This window comes from Aulonocara stuartgranti, assembly GCF_965226115.1.
Source record: "Aulonocara stuartgranti genome assembly, chromosome: 7".
Taxonomy (NCBI): domain Eukaryota; kingdom Metazoa; phylum Chordata; class Actinopteri; order Cichliformes; family Cichlidae; genus Aulonocara; species Aulonocara stuartgranti.
The window spans coordinates 37,084,773-37,096,888 of record NC_138945.1 but is presented as its reverse complement, the minus strand read 5'-3'; the positions used below and the strand labels follow the sequence as shown (position 1 = coordinate 37,096,888).

At 41.3% G+C, this 12,116-nt stretch overlaps 1 protein-coding gene across 1 annotated transcript; it reads right to left on the bottom strand.

Annotated features, from left to right (window-relative positions):
• Positions 1-2,268: 2,268 nt before the first annotated feature.
• On the bottom strand, positions 2,269-10,890 carry nars1 (asparaginyl-tRNA synthetase 1). The gene is made up of 15 exons (XM_082542430.1): positions 10,675-10,890; positions 9,334-9,416; positions 9,164-9,229; positions 8,907-8,999; positions 8,703-8,792; positions 7,853-7,931; positions 7,405-7,475; positions 6,861-6,947; positions 6,254-6,475; positions 5,322-5,521; positions 5,099-5,234; positions 4,859-4,972; positions 4,179-4,310; positions 3,518-3,649; positions 2,269-3,132 (listed from the first exon to the last, which is right to left on the bottom strand). The coding sequence occupies exons 1-15, from the start codon at positions 10,715-10,717 to the stop codon at positions 3,001-3,003; spliced, it is 1,680 nt and encodes a 559-aa protein (XP_082398556.1). The 5' UTR covers positions 10,718-10,890; the 3' UTR covers positions 2,269-3,000.
• Positions 10,891-12,116: the final 1,226 nt, after the last annotated feature.

Below are 12,116 nucleotides of genomic sequence, written 5' to 3'. Positions count from 1 at the left end.
TGAAAAACAACTTCCGGTTTAGAGTTTCGAAACAAAATCTAACACGAGCTAAACGTTACAAAAACTGCATTGATGTAATGTCATCTTTTTCATTAGATTTCACTTGTATATCTTCTTAAAATATATTTAAACGCTTTAAAAACTAAAATATGTGTCCTGGATAATTTCCTCATAAGAGGATGTCACTATTATATTTTTTAATGATTACACTATGAAGGATATTTATCAGGCACTTCCGAACTGGAAGTGGTATTACAACATAGGACATTTAGGTTTTTTTGTCCCCTAAAGTCGGATTTTTATTTTTTACATTCCTATTCAAGCATGTAGTATTAGTCTTTGGTCAATGCATTTTATTATTTGTAATTAAATCTTCTCAGCAATATTTTTTCCCTCAACGTTCAACGAAAAAAAAGCCAAAATAAATAATAAAAGACAATCTAGAATAAAGACAATGAAACACAACATAAAATAAAATCAATCAAAACTAAAACAAAACAACAAAAACAGTAAAACTGAAGCTTTTTTTATTGTAAGTAAATACATAAATAAATAACAACAAAATTTATAAAAGGAAGAAAAAAAGAAAAATACAAGGTCATACAAAAGATTACACAAATTATAGAAAACCATGTCAGTTCCAGAGATTAGTGAACTATTTTACTCTAATTACAACTATTTGGGATTTAACAAGGTAAGTATACAAAAAATAATTGAATAAATTAAACTGAACATATATTTCACATTTCTCATTGTATTTATGACAGTAAAATTATATATAGAAACGGATTGTAAGCTGCATTGTACAAGCCCTTTGCTCGATATCTATTTTGTTTTTGCTTTAAACTGAGAAAAAGAAAAGAAAAAGAACACGTGCTTTTATTATAGAAATAGCTTGAGTCAATTTCCGGTCTGTTGCTTTGTTACCGTGGCGTGCTTAACGTAGAATCGTTATCTCAGTGTGGCGTCATCTTAACGTTAAAGGACCCCGCCCACGGCCGTGCTGGTCACGCCCACAGGCGGCGTGTTAAGAGACATGTGTTAGGAGATAAAGTATCAGAGTTTAATCAGAGCTGGAAACAAGAAGAGAAACGTTAATTTAAACAGAAAAAGCGAAACACACAATGTGCTCTATAATTGTGACACACCTGATCACCTGACACTGCAGCTGATCCAACCTGATCCCCACTATTACGCCCCTCTGCATTTAATTATGAGTTATTCATAATTAACATTTCACATGTTCATTGACCTGCTGTGTATTTTATGCTGCACTTTCTGGTGCAAAAGTGGCCAAAGGCTTACCATGCTGATCATAAACAGCCTGTTACGACTGCTTTGCTCTGTCAGAACATGTGTTTTGATGGGTTTTTTTTTAAAGCGTCTACAAACATTTGCCTAACAACCTCCCGGTAATCAAACTAATTAAATAAGGGATTAAAATGCTATAGAAGTGTGTTTTAAACAGCATCAGGCCTTACTAAAGAGCTCAAAAAACTATTTCCTTGAATCAGAATCTCGTTTGAATGGCCCACATTCCTATTAAATAATACCAGTTTCTCCAGTTTGCATAATGTTTCCTTCTTCCTTAAAAACATTTTTACAAGAAGAGGAAGTTAAATTAAGCAGAAACACAAAGAAAGAAACAAAAGCTGCCAGATGGGGAAGTTCTCACAGACGCAACCTGTCGCCATTTGGGTTCTTTCGCTTCAAAGTCTTTATAAGCAAGTGTTGGATTATCTCAGCCTCTAGTGGTCATATGTGGAACTGCAACGCTGCAATTTCCTTCTGTTTTGTGAGGAGCAGCCAATCAAAAGAAAGTTGGTGCAAAAACATCAGTCCTAAGGTTGACATAAGATAAATAGGGCCATGGACATGCCCTCCAACATGAACTCAAACGCTTTGCAATATAGCATCACTGTGATCTTTAGACTGATCCGACCAAAAACCAAGCTGATCTGATGAAATGTCTACGAGGATTTTGTCAAAGTATCCGGCCTGGAAGGAGCAAAAACGGCATCTTAAAGTGTTGCTTTGTTGGAACTTTGTAGGGGCGGTGTTGTAGCATGTGGAGCAGCAACAAAAGGCACAGATTTTCGCAAGATGATGAGCATGACATGGGGCCAGACGTTGTGTGAACTTAGTAAAAATAGTTAATATAAAATATCTTTCATTAAAATGTCCTGTAGTGTTTGTTAGGTTAAATAATTAAGGTTTTGTTACGGTTAAAAGGAGAAAAAAAAAAAAAGGACACAAGCCCAAAGCAGCCACGTCTGAATCACATTTTTATTTAACTTCAGTTGATCGAGTAAGAGTTTATTTATTTCAGATGAAGAGGCAGAACAGAAACACAATAAGACCCCCTGAGGCCAACACGTACAGTATGTCACACTTCTAAACCACCAATGACGAACAGTTTTGAGAAAATGTTCCCAGGACCACGTGCAGGAGAAGCAATGCTGAGGCTGTGAATTTCTCCTGAGTCCAGACTTCAGGAGGACGGACGCACCGATGAGTCTCAGGAATAAAGTGGATTTGTTTTATTCTTCGATTCATATTTTTCAGCTTTCTGTTCAGGAGCACCTGAAATATTCTTAAGGCTGACTTATTTTAGTAAATGTCGTGGCTGCAGGTTCAATGTTTAAAGCCAAATTTCCCGAAGAAAAACAAAGAATTTAAGGTGGACTGAGCTAATATTTTGCAACATTCAGAAGCAGATACTTACAGGAAACAACTGTTTATTTCTGGTTTAATAATCAGACACTGAACATGATCAGATGCACTTTTGAAGTCACAGGAGGAAGCTGTGAAGGTTAGAGGCGAAGCACAGCTGGCGTCCGACTTTGTTTCTGAGGAGTTGCATGGTGAAGTTTTAAACTCTTCAGATTTCAGAAATGAAAGCTACACGGGCAAACTATGGATTCGGTTTCATTTAATGTGCGCTGCCACATGCGGGTGTACTGACTGCATGTGTGTGTGTGTGTGTGGGCGTGTGAGTGCTCAGGGTCGGCAGCGCTGGATGAATCGCGGGTACAGGCAGACGTCTCTGATGTGGTGTCTGTTCAGCAGCCAGGTGAGGAAACGCTCCAGACCCAGACCATAACCGCCGTGAGGACACGTGCCATACTTCCTCTGAAACACACACAGAAGCCTGTTGAAACACACAGCTACCAACAACTACACACATGCAGTGATGCAATAAAGCCAAACGTTAGGGCTCATTCCAGGTGGGCCTTAAAATCTTGACTTCCTGTTTGGTGGTCCTCGGAGACAAAAAGTTTGGAAGCCACTGCATCAGCCATAAGAGAACCACTGTTATCTAATGATAAAGCTGAACAAGGATTTGGTCCCCAAGTCCTGAACTGTCTTTCTTCTGGCTAACGTCGACTAGCACATGTTTGATAACCTTATTCAAGCTAACGTTACAAACTAACTGCCACGTGAGTCGTTTAACTGCACAAAGTAAAGATGTAGTGAGGTGCACAAAACATCTGAGGTCAAACCAGTGTTCATTTACCTGGTCTGTGTACCAGTAGTATGGAGTCGGGTCGATTCCCTCCCTCTTGTATCCCTCCAGCAGCTCTTCAGCGTCCCAGATACGCATCGACCCTCCCACGATCTCACCAACATTTGGCATCAACACGTCGACCTGCAGCACAGACAAACATACGATACTCGAGGGATCCAGGTAACTCACGTTTTTTGTTTTTGGTAAAACAGAGACAGACCACTGTGTGTTATACTTGTATAACTATGCATGTGACAAATAAAGAACTTTGAACCTTTACTGTGTTTAATGAATATATCAGATCATATCTTAATAAGGCCGCTGGTTGTTTCCTGACATGCCGCTGTATCACAACTGCCGTTCTGCTGTCCTGCCTTTATTTTTAAGATAAAACATTGTTTTTAGTCACAGATGACCTGCTTTAGTGAAGCTCTACACCTCGTCTCTCACACCACAGGTCACTCACACTCTCCTGCCGAGCCTTTAACTCACTCATCACCAACTTACTTATACTTTAAGTCTTTACCTTTTTACCTACTTAATGCTCAGGTTGAAGTGAAGAGCTCATGCTCCTCTTCACACAGAAACTGTACTTTTAGTGAAGGACATGACCTCCCCGCTCTCTAACCAGGCTTCAGCCACACCGCAGCTGGATCTGTGAGGTTCGTACCGACTCGGTGAGGCGTTTGTCCTCGGTGCAGCGCTGCATGTAGAAAGACTTGATCTCGGCCGGGAAACGACAGAGCAGGATGGTCTCGTTGATGGTGTCGGTCATCAGCCTCTCTGGAGCCTCGGGGATGTCCTGACAGAGGGAGAAATATCGACACAACAGGCAAGTCAAAGAGAGAGAGAATCAAAGAAAGACTTCATGAATATTCAAAATAAAAAACTCTTCAGGTAGGAGAAAACCGTATTTATAAATTGTAAATGATTGCAGAACATCTGAAAAGACCAAAGTTTGACAGCTGAGCTTTTTAACAAGTTGTACAATAGTGCCCTCTACAGGCGTCTCTGAAAACCGCAGCTCTCTGCTACTGACAGGATCTTTGAAGATCACTTTCCTGTTTGTCTGTCACAAGTGTAGGCCGGCTTAGACGTTCAGAGGAGCTGGTGTGAATAATACTTTAAGGAATGAAGATGTGGGTGTTTTTGGAAAATTTTTAACATTTTAATCGAGGGGACTGTTTTAAAACTTAATAAAACATTGATGAATGTTTAATGGATTGTATGCACTCATGAATTTGAATTGTTTGGAATATGTTTGATTAATTTTTTTTTTGATATCAGACGTTTTGGGGACTTTATGAGATGAGCTGAGCAGCTGAATGATGTGCTGTGTTCAACCGTCACCTCTCCGAACTCGTAGTAGGTGCCGTCGTCCTTCTTGACGTCATGCTCTCTGAGCCACTCGATGGCTTCGCTGTAGTTCATCCTCTTGAACGGCCTCTTCGGGGGTTTGAAGTTCTGGAAAAGCCATAGTCACCAAACAAAATATCAACTTTACTACCACACGTGAATGTTATGAGGTCAAATGCTCCAGAATAGTTAGAAAAATGACGCAGGAGCACAAAACTGTCGCTCGTCACGTACAGGGTTGATGTCGTAGAGCAGCTCTGCGGCGGGAGATTTGAGCACTCGGTCCACCACGTCACACACCAGGTCCTCAAGTCTGTTCAGCAGGTCCTCAAATGTAATGAAGGGACACTCCGCCTCGATGTGAGTGTATCTGACCATGGAGGACAATAATAAAAACACTGTAAGTAAATGATGGATCTTTGCAGAAAGGCTTTTAAGCTGTAACGTGGCGACTCACTCAGAAAGATGTCTGCGAGTGCGAGACTGCTCGGCCCGATACGACTGGGCGATACAGAAGGTGTCGCCCAGGGCAGGTATGCAGGTCTCCAGGTAGAGCTGAGAGGACTGCGTCAGGTACGCCTGCTCGCCAAAGTAATTGAGGTTAAAGAGCGTGGAGCCGCCCTCCACCTGAGTCTGCACCAGAGTCGGAGGAGTGATCTACACCGGAAAAATAAATTAACGATTATTGTAGAGCAAAGCGATCCTCAGTCTGATGCCGAGCTGTCTGCTCCTTTTCACACTCAACCCTCAAACTTACTGCTGCTGCATATTTTTCAGAATAAAGGAGAAACGGGCCAATCACAAAGCAGGATAAAATAAAACAACCATAACGGTTTGTAGTTATTACCGACTTTATTTCTGAGCGAGCAGCTGTCGAGTGAGACTTCTCTGTACTATTAAACTGCACTTTTATGACTAAAATATCTGTAATCAAATAAACAAACTGAAGAAGTGATTTGAATGCATTTGGATTTGATAAGAAGATGTAGTACCAGGCTCTTATCTGATAGAGGCTAAATCCTTCAATAGGTCCCAGATAAGACAATCAGCTAAAAACTACAAACTTAGGCCACAGACAGATATTTGCAGGTGGAATATGTGACCAGCTACACTCAAGCAGCTGCTTTAAGAAGACTGGAAAAAAGCTATTTAGCTTGCATCTGGCCAGCAGCATCGACTTGACGTGACTAAGGAGCTTTTCAGTTCAGGTGGATCTGATTCCTAATCTGCAAAACTACTCTCAACCTGTGACAGAGGCACAGAGTGTCACTGACTAAAAGTGAGGTCATCAGGTTTGGGGGTTTCTTTCCTTGTTAGAGGTGAAGAAGCAAAAACAAAACAAACCCAACCCCACCACATTTTGGCATCCACAATAAATCTGTGCTTCACCTCGTAGTACCCACAGCTGAAGAAGTGGTCCCTGAAGCACTGTGTGACTGTGGATCGGACTCGGAGGATCTTGGAGACGTTCTCTCCTCTGATCAGCATGTGTCGGTTGTTCAGCTGGACGTCCACGTCCGACTCCTCGTTCAGTAGGTTGTCGGCCCCGCCCGCCGGAGCTAAGCCAACCAGCTCCCAGTAGTCGCCGTGCAGCTCGTGGCCTCCGGGCGCCTGAGAAAAGAAGACGTGGAGAACTCACTGAACATCTCCGTCCTGCATCTGCAGAGCATCTGTAACGGCTGAGGAGGCTCATCAGTGGAAACAGACAGTTTACTAGATTGTTCAGGTTGTTCCTCAGTCATGGTTCAGACTTTAGCAGAAGACAAAGTTTTCTGTTCTGTTCAACTATTAGTTTAACACAACATATTTACTGTACACTGATAAAAATAACAGAAACTCAAATCTCATTACTGAAATACACTTTCAGTCATGCGGTGATTTCTTGTTAGGATGATTCCAGGAAGAACTGTGGGGCATGTAAACATGTTGCTCTGGGTGACCTAGTTTCCTGTGAGCATGCACAGGCAGAGCAGGTTTCTGCAGCAGGTGAGTTTACCTGCTTTCCTTCAGGAACTGCAGTGACGGTCCCATAAATAGCCACCGTGCTCTCTGTGGACAAAACCAAGCCGTTGTAGCACTGGCACTAAAGACAAGAACAACAGAGAGTCGCACTCAGAATCAACTTCAGAAATTAAACAGCTTCTTTTTAAAGCACCAACTTCAAATGAATCACTCCCACCGATTTTGTTAAATCTTTGATTCTCTGCTTAGGCCTGGTGGTAGAGGATAAAAAGAAATGTCTTGAACTACATTCACGGCCAAATGTTTTAGGAGCGGCAGTTAAACGTTTATCCCCCCCAAAAAAACAAACAAACAACTTTTTAATCCCAGGGAGCTCTTTGCAGCTTGTGAATACGTTTCTGATCACTCTGCACAACAACACAGAAACACTGTGAATAAAGACAGAAGCAGCAAAGATTGTGAAAAACCACACCGGTGCCAAACTTTTGGCCGTGACAGGACATGAACATTTAATTTTTAACCATAACATGTAGCTCACAGTGTAGAAAGGTTAAAAATGGGGGTTTATGAAGCTTTACCAGCTGATCGGAGAGGACACACTGGAGGAAACCGGTGCCATCTCTCAGCACAAGGAACATCAGGTTCTTCCCTGGAGGAGACAAAATAAAAAGCAAAAAAACATAATAATACACATATGTTGACTCAAAGTAACATTTTAATTATTTCTATCCTCTTAAAAAACTTAATTTGGCTCAATCTTAAAAACTGAATCTTACTCATTTCTCTCTTTTCACAGTCAGTAAAGAATCTTAAACTTACAAATTAATCTTTTCATTTCAAGTTTGTCATTTTGACATTATTCTTAAATGCAAAATAATTCAGAAATATCCTCGTTTAAGCCTTTAATGCAGCTGTCCGTATTATAAATGAATAACAAGCAACAAATAAGTTTTGAATTCTCTGACTTTGGAATCTTAAATTGAAATGAGAATGAGTAAATACTGAATGGATCGACTGTTTCCTCACCCTGCCTCCTGAGGCGGTGAACCCATCCAAACACTTTGACCCTCTGGCCTCTCTTTTCTTGGAGACGATGGATTTTAACCTGAAATAAAGACAACAATCATCTTTAAATCATCACCAGGAAGAAGAAGAATCAGTGAAATGATTCAGACTTTGGAGTCATATTTATATTTCTATTGATTGTTCAGCTAGTTTGGGGTTTAAAACAAACTTCTGTGTTTCAGCTGCTCAATTCAAACAGCAGCAAACCAGCCAAAGCTTATCGCTCCACACAAACCATTCTGGTTCAGGAATGTCGTCTGTGAACTGTTTTCTATCTACACAAAGCCAGTTACTTTCAGCTTAATCTACTTTCTTTGTTTTTAAACTGTATGTGACTTTTATTCAGAAACGCTGCATCCGCTGCAAAATATTAAAAATGAATGTAAAGAACCAAAAAGTGAAACTTTAAGGAACAGGTTAAGAGGGCTGTTCTTATTTTTTCTCATATATATTATTTTACAACAATTAATTCTCATAAAACGGTTCCCAATAAGGAGGTTTATAAATCTGCAAGCAACCAAAAGCTCAGGCCTTATATTTCAAATTAAATGTAAACATAAATCAAGCATAATGCAGTCATTCAGTGATTTCAGATAGAAACGAAACAAGCTGTTTACTTTGAACTGTGAATCATGCAAAGCTACTCTGAGTCTAACACTAAAAAGATGGAGCTGGAAATGAGGCTGCATTCAGAGCTGCTGTTCTTTGGACTGTTTTTTGCTAACTTCTGTGTTCAAGTTCAATCAGACTTAAAACCAAACTTTATAACAGGAGCAGGAGCCAAAATACAGGTAAAATAAGAAAGACTGACTGCTTCAGCCTCAGGCAGACTGGGATCGTTCTTAATGACGATCTTCTTGGCTTCCTCCAGGTTCTTCTCTCTCCTCTCGTTGTCCTCGGCCTTTACGACAAACACAGCGGAGCCATAATGAAGAGAAAAGCACAAAACGGATGAATCTGTAGAATGTTTTGTGACCCACTGATTGTAGGAAACATCTCGAGGTTAGACACAAACCTCCTTCTTTTCTTTGGCATCGTTCTTTATCTGCTCGCGGTTAAAAGCCTTCTTTGCGTTCTTCATCTGTGTCTTAGAGATCACCGCCCAGCGCTGAGGGAGACGAGGAGGAAAATAAACTGAATCAGTCATTAATAACAGTTAGTAAAAACAGGTGCTGCAGCTGGTACTGGAATAAAACTTGCAAAGTTGGGTTCAAAATGGTAAAGATTGGATTTCTATCCTTGTTAAAGTGATCATCTATAAATATAACCAACCTCTCCCTCCTTCTGGGACTCTACAAAGATGGTGGGGAACGGCTCCTTTCCAGCAAACAACAGAGCCTGTGAAGATCCAAAGACACAGTGAGGTGCTGACAGACATCCCACAATCCATGCAGCCTGAAGCATTTTTACCCGTGCACATCTGAAGTAAACAAACAAGTTACCTTGAGAGGAGTTTTGAAGGGTTTCTGCTCCGTGCCATCTCCGTCTTGGTCGCTGCCACATTTATCTGACACATACAGCTCACCTGAGAAACACCAGCACAGTCGGCTCAGTATTTTCTCAATATGTGCAATCTCTTAGATTTTACCTGCGTTCAAGGCAGGGCTTACTCGTCACTCAAGAGAATTAAAATGCTGTGAGCAAAACACATTTAAAATACTTCCACACATCGGTACTAACAAGGACAAGAAGGAGACGTCACATTTCTCCCACGTTAGCGCCCTCTTATATGAGAATTGAATTTAAACTTCTGCCCCTCATATATAAAGTCTTGCAAAATCAGGCCCCACCATATCTCAGACCTCAAAGTACCAAATTATCCTAGTAGAGAACATTGTTCTCAGACTCAGAGTTTCCAAAAGAGGAATCAGAGACAGAGCCTTCAGCAACCGGCTCCTACACAGGAGATCTTCCTGATAGCTAAAGAATGTCAGACAAAGAGGCAGACACCCTCTGTACTTTTAAGTTCAGGCTTCAAACTTTACTTGTTCAAGCTTATGGGATCAGGTCATCTTGCACCATCCCTCATTTGTTCTGGTTCCTTTTAAAAGTGAGTACATCCTCATAAGTGACCGTGTGACCCTTGGGGTTCCCTCTTTAATATTGTAATATAAAGCTAATGAGGTGACTGGTGCAGTACTTTTCACACTTACTACATACCACTGAGCAATGTGATCAGCAAGATTGCATCATGTGTTCAAATATCTGACATGTAAAATAGTCAGCCTCCGGGTAACAACAGGCAATGGTAAAGACTAAGACTGTCACGCTTATTATCGTTACACGAACTTTACATGTAATGTGTAAAAATCTGCTGTATATTTACACCACATATGTGTGAATTCTATCATAGTGACACCCTAAAATGAAACCGAAAGTACCTTCAGTTTCCTGCTTGATTAAAACAGACTGAAATACAGTCACGGGTTAGATATTGGTTTGATCAATTAAATAAAAGACGGTGAGATATTCAAATCCAGGTCTGCCGCAGCCTCCTTTTGCTTCTCCACTGCAAACTGACAGCTGCCGTGGCTAAATGTTAGCATATCCTTGCTAATGTTTTCGTTTGTATAATGACTTTCATTGGTTCTGCAGCGGTAAGAAGGGCCGATCGATGCGTGATCATGCCACATATTAGCTCATATCATTCCAGAGACCTGACAGAATCAGAAATCGGCGTTACACAGCAGGCTAACTGCTAACATCTCTGCAACTGATGCAATATTAAAGCCACACATGTCTGTGGGAGCTAGCTAACCAGCTAGCTCACTCTCCTTCCTTACCTACTGAGATCTGTTCCACATCTTTCGTTATCTCCGTCGCCATTTCGGCTCTGTTACTGCAGCAGCAGCCCGCTAAAACGCGCTAGTTTTATATTTAAAGAATACGGAATTTAACCTCCAAAGCCGACGACCGGTATTCACTGCTAACCGGTTACATGCAACTTTGCATCAGCCCTGCTACAGCCTGCTCTCACACACACTGAAGGGAAGAGGGAGGAGACTCAAGTGTGTTTTCATTTCCCAGGCGCTGATTGGCGAGAGTGGAGACGTCAAGCAAATCCAATTGGTGGAATACCGCGTCAGTCAACTCATGTGCCATAACAATGCGACCAATCAGCAACGGGGACTGAAATCAAAGAAGACTCTTGTGGGGGCATTGGGGGCAAAGATGCTTCCGCATTTGATGCTATAATTTTTTTTAATTATTTAATGCTACCATGTGCCCATGGTTCCACATTCATAAATGTAATTTTATGAACAGAAAGCCAGATTTTCAGTCAGTGAATCTGTCTGGGTGATCTTGATACCTTTCACCTTAAGTAGAACTATTTTCTACTTTTAAGCTCTGGACACATTCAGTACGCTGGTGTGTTGTGTTTAGATTGAATGTGTTCTGACATTTATAATTTAAGAATTCATCTCTGGTCATGGGCTCTGTCTGTGACAGTAAGACATCCCATTCAGTTCCTCTCAGAGAGGTTTTTGTCCATTCCTCACTGGGGATGTCCTGTAGTTTGTCTCTGGTCTCTGACACAGCTGCCGTCACATCCTTGGTGTACCTCTCAGGATGAATATTGATGCTGGCTGAGTCGGGAGCTTCACTGAGACTTGACAGCAAGGTGTAGTTGTGTAGAAACTGGGTGGGGTCCTCTGTGTGAGAGAGCTGCTCCAGCTCAGTGTTTCTCCTCCTCAGCTCAGAGATTTCCTAATGCAAGTTACCCTTAAAGGAAGAAACCTATGACAGAACCAGGCTCTAGAGGGGGCAGTCAACTGTTGGGACTGGTTGGGGGGTGACTGTGAAGAGAGGGGAGGGAGATGGGGGAGATGGGAGAGGTGTTAGTAGTTAAGGGGGGAATTAAGCTGAAATAGAGGTGGGGGAAGAAGAGGTGACATTGGAAGTAGTGAAAGAAGGAGTCACATATTAAAACTGGAGAATATGTTGTACTTGTTGTAGTGTTTCATCATGGGTCCAGTTTTTACCCAGGTGCTTAAAGCCCTTCTTTACCCTCATGTAACACCAACAGTAATTTCCAACCACTATTTCCTGTTCCTGTCAGTCAAACAAACAGACGACAAACATCTTCTATAAACAGGAATAATGTCATTTTATCGGATTAGAAAACATCTAATCTAGCGTTGATATTACACTGCTGTTTAGTGTCTGGCTAATCTCAGTGTCACCAAAATATCTGCCCTACATGTCAAACAATGAGAGGACTTGA